This window comes from Centroberyx affinis, unplaced genomic scaffold (assembly GCF_046629955.1).
Source record: "Centroberyx affinis isolate AG114_WGS23_722 - 3 ecotype Tasmania unplaced genomic scaffold, CSIRO-AGI_Caff_v1 ptg000112l_1, whole genome shotgun sequence".
Taxonomy (NCBI): Eukaryota; Metazoa; Chordata; class Actinopteri; order Beryciformes; family Berycidae; genus Centroberyx; species Centroberyx affinis.
Window position 1 is genome coordinate 31,658 of NW_027278814.1, and position 11,039 is coordinate 42,696.

The 11,039-nt window shown below is 41.1% G+C and overlaps 2 protein-coding genes across 2 annotated transcripts; both read left to right on the forward strand.

Moving 5' to 3' along the window:
* Positions 1-1,891: 1,891 nt before the first annotated feature.
* Positions 1,892-3,343, forward strand: LOC139650705 (C2 calcium-dependent domain-containing protein 4C-like). Its single transcript, XM_071527452.1, has 2 exons — positions 1,892-2,644; positions 2,792-3,343. Exons 1-2 carry the CDS (start codon positions 1,892-1,894, stop codon positions 3,341-3,343), a joined length of 1,305 nt encoding a protein of 434 aa, XP_071383553.1.
* Positions 3,344-7,700: 4,357 nt separating this feature from the next.
* On the forward strand, positions 7,701-9,010 carry LOC139650139 (snaclec A8-like). Its single transcript, XM_071526705.1, has 4 exons — positions 7,701-7,776; positions 8,064-8,254; positions 8,424-8,558; positions 8,888-9,010. The coding sequence occupies exons 1-4, from the start codon at positions 7,701-7,703 to the stop codon at positions 9,008-9,010; spliced, it is 525 nt and encodes a 174-aa protein (XP_071382806.1).
* The last annotated feature ends 2,029 nt before the right edge of the window (positions 9,011-11,039 follow it).

An 11,039-nucleotide genomic window follows, 5' to 3' on the forward strand; every position in this document is an offset into this window, starting at 1 on the left:
TTTCTTCAAACATAAACCTATAGGAAAAAGACTGAAAGACCATAAGGTTTTGTGCTCCTTAAACCAGGTTATGCGTCTTTTTGTTGGCCTTGGATACAAACAGTTTGTTTGTGGCAGTCCTGCCATAAATACCAGCTTTGAGAAGCTCACAACATATAGTTGTTGTTAGGACTTGGTCAGAGATGTTGATTCAGTTCTTTGGACATTTTTGAAGCTGTAGTTTTGAGCAACTATCCTGTAAAGTGTCCGTCTATCCCTGTCGTGAGCTTTGACTTGTGCGCTGTTCTCTTTGCCATTGACTTTGGAGACTGCTCCCCTTATACCACATCATGTCATCTTGCAGTTTTTGTGACCAATGGACCTGCAATTACCAACTGTTTGGCCTCTTTGGACATATGTTATTTGCCTTGTGTTAGGCTACTTTGAAAACTTTGAACTTGAAAACAAATAAATGGTGATGTCAGACCACTTTTAAGGCTGAAAGCTTAAAGCATGCTAATTCAACTAATTAGGCTACTAATTAGGCCTGTGTAACTGCCTTTGATTTAGTTTATAATGTAAGTTATTTCTCATGTTGTATTTCCGTCATTTTGTCCACCCCATGTACGGTATCACATCCAAAATTGCACAACTTTAGAACCGGAGGAGACCAGTGCTTCCTCTCACTGACTGCCACAGGTCTATGAGTTCAGATGGTGGATGTGAACCCAGCATACTGCCACTCCGGATCATGGAGTTACTTGTGCCATGCATCACAGGGTTAGAAGCCTCCACCATTAGCCTCATATACTATATCACTCAGTGAATCTCACACGAATCCCCTATCAGTTCCTCGCGACTTTCGCTTTAAAAATCAATGAGGCATTAGACATGAAACCCACATTGTTTGCAACACTTATGGATGATGGAACAGCAGCCAGTTTCATTGTTTTCGTGTCTGCGCAGGGTACAGAAATAATTTTGTGTTGTGCAGTTCCAAAACCTTCCCATTGGCTCAGAAGTCAAAGGGATCTCATGATATAAAGCCGGGGGTTAATCCGAGACCTGATCGACCAGTCTCTTCTCCCGCTGGCACACTTGGACTTGATCTGACTGGGAAATACTTTTTACGCGCAGAGCGCTTGGAGAGGTTGCAGACCAGCGCACGCCAGCGATCATTTTTCAAAGGGGAAGAGTTATTAAGCCAACAGGTAGATATTTTTGCTTTCTAAAGTGCACCGTCACTCTAAAATAATCGTTGATGTGGCTTTGTTTGCGGGGTAAAAGTTCTTTATAAGCTCGTCTTGGTGCGTTCTAACCATTTAATTTAATATAATTTAACCATTCCTTGTAATCATTTTCATCGGTAAATTACAATTCCAGCGACATAAAGTAGGCTAGGCTACTTCAAAACTACTTTTACAAAATAAATGAAATTACATTTGAACAAATTAGTAGTAGTTTGATCTGGTTTATGCGCTGAATTTTGTGCTACACGTCTCCATAGCGCGCAGAATGTAAATCGTTTAAAGGAGAACTTGATAGCAGGGTTATTTTCCCAAAAATATTATTGCACCTTTGATTAAAGTTGCCTTTGGGGATGCACAAAGGATCTTTTGGTGTCTGCAATATGTAAATGTGTCTTTAGGCTCCTTGGCTGCAATTCAAATGTCTAGTCATCTCCTTCCCTTCATTAAACTGGTTCGAGAGATTTTCTTTCTACTGAGGTGCAAGAGTCGACACTGATTTAATGAGACTCTTTAGGCTCAGTCTTATATAGAGAACAAAAACATGGAATTCTCTTGATTTTTGTTTTGATTGTTTGCTATCATCAGATGTTATAATGTCTCCTGCATAATTTTTCCTATTAATACAGAACAACCGCACTGTGAGCTGAGACATCTGAGAGGGCATGTGGCTTCTGGGGAAACTCCGTGGTTCTGGGGAGAGCAGTGGGAAGCAATCCCAACCCCAGCAGGCACCAGAGACCATTCCTGTTTCTGCTTACTCCAATATCCTTACTCCAGACAAGATCCCTGATTTCTTTATCCCCCCCAAACTCATTTGCTGTCCCCCAGAACCTGAGTCCCTTACCCCAGAACCTCAGCGCTGCTCCACCTTGCGACCCTCCGCCTCTGACCACGCCATCTGTAGCCAAAGCCCCAGGGCTCGGAGCAATAAGAACCCTTGTAGTCCGCGCCTCTTCTCCCGGCTGTCTGGGGACACCCGCAACCTCCAGAAGTCAGCCAATCGTCACATCATCCAGATAGAGAGCGCTGATGAGCCAGGTGCCGGGCTTCTGGACAGAGACAATGTTGAGGTCAACACCAATGCAGACCCCCAGTCACAGACTGCGATGTCTCTGCCTTATGTCCCCAAGGCCCAGACCTCCTATGGCTTTTCCACCCTGGTGGAGTCCCCGCACACCCGACGCAAGGAGAGCCTCTTCCACAGCGACCCCACCAGCCCTCTCACCTCCCCTAACTCCCAGAGGCGCACCCAAGGGGGAACTCACCTGGCCCCTGCTGACCCCAACCCCTACCGCTACTTCAGTGGTGGAGAGAGTGACACCTGCTCCTCAGCGGAGTCCTCCCCTTTTACCTCCCCTCTCCTGTCCCGCTCTGCCTCTCTCCTCCGCTCTATTACCCAGGAGACACAAGCTAAGGTGAGGACTCTCATTTCTGTGTCTAGATACATGGTTTGGCCTTTACAAAATGATGAATGAGTGTGTTAAAATTAGTTTTTATGTGTTACATGGACCATAAGGCTCCATTCTGGATGTTCACAAGTTGCTTTTTCTTTTCCCTTCCAGGTGTCTCGTGCCAAGCGCTCCCTGGCGCGCCACAGTTCTCTCTCCACTGATGAATGCAGCTCAGCTGACAACAGCCCCAACATGCAGCGCCGCCGCCTGCGCTGCCCTCCCTCCCCCGCCTTCCGCGGATGTAAAAGTAGTGGCTCTAGGGGCGCAGCGCCGGACCTACTGCAGCGCCAGCACACCGTCAACCTCCACAAGGGGGGGACACTGAGGCTGAGCACTCACTACGACGCAGAGGCCGCTCGACTGCGGGTGCGGGTGCTCGCCGCCGAGGACCTCTATGACAGGCAGACGGACGTTAAAAGCATCAACTGTTGCGTATCGCTCTACCTGAACCCCGGCAAGCAGCAGAAACAGAGGAGTACCATCATCAAGAATAGCAGGAATCCAGTATTCAACGAGGACTTCTTTTTTGACGCGCTGCCCCGGGCGCAGGTGAAGAGTCTGGCCATGAAGATTAAGGTGGTGAACAAAGGGACCAGTCTGAAGAGAGACATGCTTCTGGGAGAAAGGGAGGTGCTGCTCAGTGAGCTGCTGTCAGGCTTCTAGTGAGTGTCATGACTCCTTTGGCACCTTTTCATCCCATTGCTTCACAGAGCTGATAAATACTGGACAGGTTAAGGCATGCTGATGACAAGGAAGCTGTGTCTTGCACACCGTGTAATGTGCATATAATGGATAGAAAACTGAGGCCGCTGTAGAATTACAGTAGAAGACCTTATCAAATTGACATTATTGGCTGTTACTTTTTAATCTGAGGTCAGTCCAGGGTAGACATATGGAACCCATATTATTTATATCCTTACCACTAACTTATAAATGTGAACAGTAGAGCTGTGGTCTTTCTTCACGTATTTCTCACTAAGTATTGAGTTACGAAAGGTGTTGCCTTCTCTACTGATCATTGTGATGTGGCTCAATGTCATATCAGTTGTGATACATTGAGTGATGATCTCATTTTAGTTGTCAGCTGTATTTTTTGTAATAATGCACTACTGTTACATGTGAGTTATTGCATGTGCCTGCAGTATTGTAAATGAATGATTCCTCTGTCTAATTGAGGGACACAGAATTTATATTTGGGAATTTGTTTTTAATTGCTAATAAGTGTAATGTGAATATGATTGTTGTTCATGTTACATGATCTCATAAATAAAAAACAATAAGCTCTCACTGTTGTGTTTTTTGTGTTTAAGCCTGCTGATTTGTCTCAGTGTTTTTGTCTTCCCGTAATTCCTCATGATCATGTGGAAGCCATGTGAAATGATTATGAACCCTCCTTGGCTCTCCCAGTTTTCCATTTTTGCAAGCAGTGCTGTGGCAGGGTCCTCTGAGACAGGTACGAGGTGGGTGTCATTTGTGAGGCTTTTAATCCTGGTACTCATATGCGCACAATATTGTCTCTGTGTGCATTCAAACTCCCTTTTCAATTTTAAGACCTCATCTCCAATTCAACCAGTCCTCTAGTGAGATTCAAATAGCAGGTATTAAGAATGGCAGGAGGTAGAATCATGGCTCAATCCCGATGGTATATTGTCCTGAAACAAAGGTTGGTATTCATAATAAAACTCTCTCTCTCTCTCTCTCTCTCTCTCTCTCTCTCTCTCTCTCTCTCTCTCTCTCTCTCTCTAAAATCTCTCCATATACCTCTGTAATGAAGTTATAGGTTTAGATTATCCATATTAAGAGCGATAAAAGGGAAGGCATTTGTGAGAATAGGCTACTAGAAATACAAACACATACACACTAGTGCATGCATATAGACGCACACACTGACAAACAGTCTTTCTCAGGCATACCCACTTTTATGGTTTTTCAGAATAGTAAAGGGTGCATGTTTGCCTCCTCTACTGGTGAAAAATCAGAATGACATTACACTATGCCCTAAGGGCACTATTAAATTAAACACATTAAAATCATGTTTTAGTTCTGTGATTGACTGGTGACTTGTCCAGGGTGTTTTCCTGACTTCTGCCCAATGTATGCTGGGATAGGCTCCAGATCCCCAGGACCCTGAAAAGGAATAAGCGAGTGAAGACAATGAATGAATGAATGAATGAATGAATGAATGAAAAGCATCTTTTGTTTAATTAATAAAATGCAAACAGTCTGAAAACATTCACAACCTCATATGATGAAATGTCCCATAGCCAGCTACACCTGCTTGTAAAGCCATTATAAATACACATAATTTTGACAGATAGCAAGCAAGATGTTGACATCAATAAAGAGAAATAGAGATGGAAAGTTACAAAAGAGTTAATGTGGGGCACATTTATTCCTGACGAAAAAAACAAAACAAAAATACAATCATTTTCCCACTGACCAGAGAAGGAAGGTGATAAATGGGATGAAACTATGAAATTCTTCATGCCTTTTTAGGCATGCTAAAACCTTTTACCTACAGTATAATTATTCAAACGTATTTATCCAATAGCCTCTGAAAAAGGGACATTAAGCACAACATAAGCATGGTCACAATACAAATTAACTTGACCAAATACAGGCAATGATGCTAGAATCTCTTTTGCTTCCATGTACTGTATACCGTTAAGTATCATGGTAGGACATTTTTACCCCCCCAAAAAAACCCAGTTATACAACAGTACTCTGTCGCTAGAGCTTCAACTATAAATGCTCTGAGCTAGAAGCCAGAATGTCACCAATTGTGATGTTGTATACAGTATATCATGTTTTCCAGCATGTAGAGTGTAGTAAAAGTGCAGGACAGGATAACGCTGAGAATCTTAGCAGTCTGCGTAGCATTCACCATGGTGTTGTGAAATGTGGTGGAGAGGTCTCATCAAAACTGAGCTTGAAGTAGTGGGCAGACATCCATATATCATGATGACAGTTAGGTGTGCTTTATGACAAAGGATTGTGTATGCCGTGAAGAGGTCAATGTCATGCCAACTGACTCAGCAAGGTGGTAATTCACATGCTATCATTTGATGTATACTAAATTTGCCATGAGAGAAATTTGGGATAGAAGTCGAGCCCAAGTCTTGATCTTCTGTTCTGTGTCTTCCCTACAAAGAACAGAACGACAATCTTTGTCTTCAAGTCATGTTGGTGTACCCTGTCTGTTTTTGTAGAACATCATTAACAACTTCAACTTTAAAACATTAACATTAACATTTGCACATTTGCTAAACAAATACATTTGTATTTCCCAATGAAATACCATACCTTACACAGCTAATGGGACCTTAATAATTTCTAAACATACAAACTCAAACTTATGCATTGCCTGAGGGCAATCCACCGGCTCAAAGTTAACAAAATGGGCATTATCATGGATTTGTGTTGTTTACACCAAATTCTGACCCTGCTTTCAGCATGTCATAAGAGAAATCAGGATTTATCCGACCAGGCGACACATTTCCACTCTGCAATTATCCAATTTTGGAGATCAATTAAGCTTCATCTTCTTGTTCTTAGCTGACAGCAGGTGGGCCCAGCATGGTTCTCTGCTGTTAAGAGGTTATTTGCATACTGTTCACTTGAACGATTCTTGTCATTTTCTTCTGATCTGTCTCATCAACAAGGCATTTTGATGTCAGGATGGCAGCCCTCTGGATGTGCTGTGTTTATGGAGGGCCAGGCCTATCATATTAAGGAATCAGTGAATGAATCAATCAATAAATAAATACAAATGCAATAACAAATAAAGTAATACATAAATCAATAAATGAATGAATGTTACATGTTAAAATGAATGTGGGAATATTTATAAAAAATTTACATTTATAAATAATTTCAAATATAAATCAATAAATGAATAAATACCTAACATTTTGCTGTATGCTGTATGTTTTGCGATCTTTTTAGGCAGGGATGGGAGAATGCAACTTGTACGCTTTTTATATTATGATTGAAAAACTGAAATCTTGAAATAAACAAAATAGACGATAGATTTCATTTAAAACTTTTGGACAGGAATCCTCAAGCAGGGGATGAGTGTATAGTCCCCTACCTTTTTATATTTTTGCTCCACTTATCCCCATCTCTCTCTGTGTATCTACACAGTAACAGAAACAGATACCCTATGAAATGTGTACATTTGCAATGCCTCATTGGGACTGTGCAAACATTTCTGTATGCACAATTTGTATTCTTTTCCCATCCTGCAACTCATCGTAAGACAATATAGGTAATGTCATGCACAAAGGATAAATGCCTCAAAGGTATGTAAAGAGTTTAAAACCATATTTGAAGACTTATCAGTCTTGAAGACTTGACAGAGAAGGAATAGAAGGCCAGGAGTGGGAGCTACTGGTGAGTTCTTTAATTTCTATCACAGAGCCATGATCTACAGAATTATGTAGATATCAGACAATATATGAGATAAATAGAGATAAATAGTTATATAACAGACAAACATTTGATCTCTTAAATAGCAGATTTTGGATAGAATCATTTTATTTCAATGTATTATTCCAAAAGGCCATCATATAGGTATTCTAGTTTACCAAAGACAATAATTTCTCTCAGAATCATTGGCAATCACTTTCAATTACTTTTGTAAGTAAGAGGAAGGATAGCTGTTTAGAATGAGTAATTTAAGGATTGATTGGAAATCCCTGGTGTCCCACTGACTTGAAGCATTGCTAACAAATATTAACAGGAGGCAGCTACAAAGCATTCAAAACTGTTAAAGTTGGTCAGAATGTAGCATTGAATTAGTAAAAATGTGTGAGAATGTCATAACTCATAACCTTTCATTCTGGTGGGAACATTTGCTTTAACTAGAAAAACTAGATAGACATGTATCTAACATAGTCATCTGTTTAATTTGTGTTAACAGTAAATTCATTTTATTAACCAAATATTTGACAAGATGTACATTAAGTCAACTTTGCGTTATGTTTCCAGGCTACATTGCAGTTCAAGAGAGTACTGAAAAATGCATTGCTTTGCGGTGACAGCCATCTTGATCCTGCTGGCGTTGGTGCACATGCAGGATAGCACAGCAGACATACGTAAGTATACAGGCAGTAGACATTGGGCAGTTCCAAAGACCTACTCACCTTGTAACCAAACTTATATCAAAACTACCTAACTATGAACTGACTGTGCCACAACTACTGTTACTGTGTAGTTCTCCCTATTTGTTATTGAGTGTTGCACAATCTTGCACTGCTTGTAATGTCTGCACAAGATTGGATTCTGATTTTACAAGCACAAGCTACAGTGCATACTATGTACTCATGATGTTGTGGGTTTGCAGTTGACTCATGGCCTGTGTCACATGCAATCTCCCTGTCAGGTTTATTGTCACACTCCAATGTCCACCATGTGAAAAAAGGAGGACTTCTTTCAAACAATCACATCCTGACGGCAGGGGAAGTCTTGAAAACTTGTCCAAAATCAACCAAATGCAAGAAGCAGGGATGGTACAGGGTGGGACAGAAATGTGTCAAGTACTTCAAAATAAGCATCACATTTGGTGAAGCAGAGGTACATCCCCGCCTCCCCAATTTTATGCATATATGCACACACACACACACACACACACACACACACACACACACACGCACACACACACAACAAACTGTATTTCACTCAGCTTTTTACAAACAAATCTCACCATAAAATAAACCTTGTTCAAATGTCTATCCATTTTCAGAAATTCTGTCAACAGCAGCACAGAAAAGGTCACCTCGTCATGCTGCACAACGAAAAGGAAATGAACACAGTGCAATGTATTATTATGAAGTGCAATCCAAAAGACCCACGTGTTTGGCTGGGCGCCACAAGACAGGTAAATGAAAATAAATGAATGGATGACTGATTGTATGAACATAATAACAATAATGATGGCTTAGATAATGACTGTCTTGTGTCTCTTGCAATGATTGTCGGCTTCTCATTCATAGTGATTGATTACCTTTACCGACTGAATTAGAAGTCTCCAGAGTTGTTTTAGAAATGTGTTTGGAATTGAATGGGAGTGCGGTGGCAAAACTGATTTCAAATTAATTGTGGCACATACATGGAAAAAATGAAAAAAAAAATGATAAAAAATTCAAATCATGTCCTTTACGTTCTTTAAAAAAAGTTGCATGTTTCTTTTATTGTCACTCTTTTCAGGAGAATGGCCAGTATGCCTGGTTAGATGGATCTAAATTGGAATATCAGCCATGGGTTCCTGGCCAGCCGGACTTCACTATGAAAGAGGAGAAGTGTTTGGAGATGAACTGGGCATGTAAGTGAAAATGAGAAATGAGGGTGATGGTGGTAAAAGAAAGAATGAGGATGGATGAGGCTGGTGAACGAAAATTCAAATGGGGAGGTAGATGAATACAAATGGAGCAATGAATTGATATGCAGATGATGGGACAATGTGTGACTAACATGTTTTTTTTTTCCCCTAGTGTTAAGACATTGGAATGATGATCGCTGTTGGAGGTTGAAGACATTCCTGTGTGAACATCCTGGACCGTAGTCAAGGACAAGATTGGGCATACACAGTAATACAGAGTATGTTCATTTCTTCTTCTTGACAAAGTAGTATGTACATATATCCACTACCAGGTGGTAGGTTCACACTATATACATTCTAGATACATACAGTACATCTGGGAGACGAACCGCGCCTCTTCGTACCAACCACCAACTTTTTAACAAACCACATTTGCTAGCCACCATGCCACCTGGTCCAAACTGTCAAAAATTAACTAGAAAAACTTTTTTTTAAAAAGCCGGCACGAGAGACATAAGAGACCACCAATCTCTTGCTCCTGCTCCATCTCTCGGTGTCTTGTGCCGGTTTTGACAGGATTGGAATCATTTGAAGGCTTGTTTTCACAGGGTCCTCATTTCTCTCAGAAACACATTTCAGGGAACTATTAACTTGATATAAGAGAAAGTTTCTAAACACGCCCATCAAGCGTCCAATAGCTACTGGTCTGAAATGAGGACCGTGTAGAAAGGTTCCGACTAGATGTAACTTTTCCATCACTGAGACGCCATGCGGAGCTGTGCATGGGCTGAACAAAATAAAGGGAAAGCCCAGTTGGTTCGTAATGTGTTTCCGTTGTACAGAGCTATCTGGGCTAACGTTAGGATGGTACTAGCGTTATAAACTGTTCATCTATGCTAACTATGGCTATGTTTAGCTGACCGATTTGTTGAGAAATTATGAATGGAGAACTTGGTTTTATGTTGTCTTTTGTATTCTGTTGTGTAAATATATGTACAGAGAGTGGAGTTACCAAACACAGTGCATAGGGGAGAGATAACGCTGTCGCCCATCAGCTACCAAAGCTAACTCAGCTCTATTTACGATGATCAGGCCCTGTTCATGGATAATTGAGTTAGCTGGATAAGTTTGTTGACATTTTGACATAAGCAGAGGATTTTCTGTTCCTTGAAGCAAGCTTAAAATTTAATCATTCCTCATTCCTTTAGAGCTTTACGTACCTCCAGTTCGCCAGGAGCGCTGCCCTCCAATACACACCCAGTGGGCCAACACAATCTCCAACAGTCTAACCTAAAAAGTGATTAAAACTCGTAGTTTCAATACAAAACCAACCACACAGCAAAGAGACCTGCCTACATCCGATTTACGATTATCCATTGCCTGAAACTTGTATACATTGTGGTATTAGATGTTAGATACTAAAATGATCTTGTATTATGGTGGATGGTATTTCTTGATGGAAGAGTGCATTCTGGACGGTTAAATTTAGGGTTAAAAATGTATTTGATGACTTAAAAACAAAAGACAAATCAGAAAACTATGAAGGGGAGCTCCAGTGACCAGTGTCAAGTCAGCCAGAATCAAACCACCACTGAAACTCTTTCCAAGTTCATTCATTCATTCATTCATTCATTCATTCATTCATTCACTCATTCATTTTCTCTACCCGCTCAGTCCTCAGGGTCGCGGGGGCTGGTGCCTCTGCCAGTATAGCTTACACTGGAAGGCAGGGAGACATTGGACAGGTTGCCAGTCTATCACCGATAGCAGATACAGATAGACACTCATGCTCCTACCAATATATATATAATAAGCAATTTAGAGTATCCAATCCACCTGACCTGTATGTCTTTGGAATGTGGGAGGGAACCGGGGGAGCCGAAGGAAGCCCATGGCAACAATAGGGAGAACATTTAATATTTCTTCCCCTTTCTTATTATGCACATATTTCACATTGTCTTTCTGTCACAGTTAGTTCTGCTGCTACTGATACTACTGCTGCTTTTCTACTTCCTACTTCAGATCAAAATGGAGTTGTGT

What these genes read in the sequence shown, in the direction of transcription:
- LOC139650139 (XM_071526705.1), top strand. Translation starts at nt 7,701, where the DNA reads ATGCATTGCTTTGCGGTGACAGCCATCTTGATCCTGCTGGCGTTGGTG. An exon ending in TCACATTTGGTGAAGCAGAG is followed by an intron (nt 8,255 to 8,423) that starts GTACATCCCCGC and finishes ATCCATTTTCAG; the next exon opens with AAATTCTGTCAACAGCAGCA. An exon ending in GGCTGGGCGCCACAAGACAG is followed by an intron (nt 8,559 to 8,887) that starts GTAAATGAAAAT and finishes CACTCTTTTCAG; the next exon opens with GAGAATGGCCAGTATGCCTG.
- LOC139650705 (XM_071527452.1), top strand. Translation starts at nt 1,892, where the DNA reads ATGTGGCTTCTGGGGAAACTCCGTGGTTCTGGGGAGAGCAGTGGGAAG. An exon ending in CCCAGGAGACACAAGCTAAG is followed by an intron (nt 2,645 to 2,791) that starts GTGAGGACTCTC and finishes TTTCCCTTCCAG; the next exon opens with GTGTCTCGTGCCAAGCGCTC.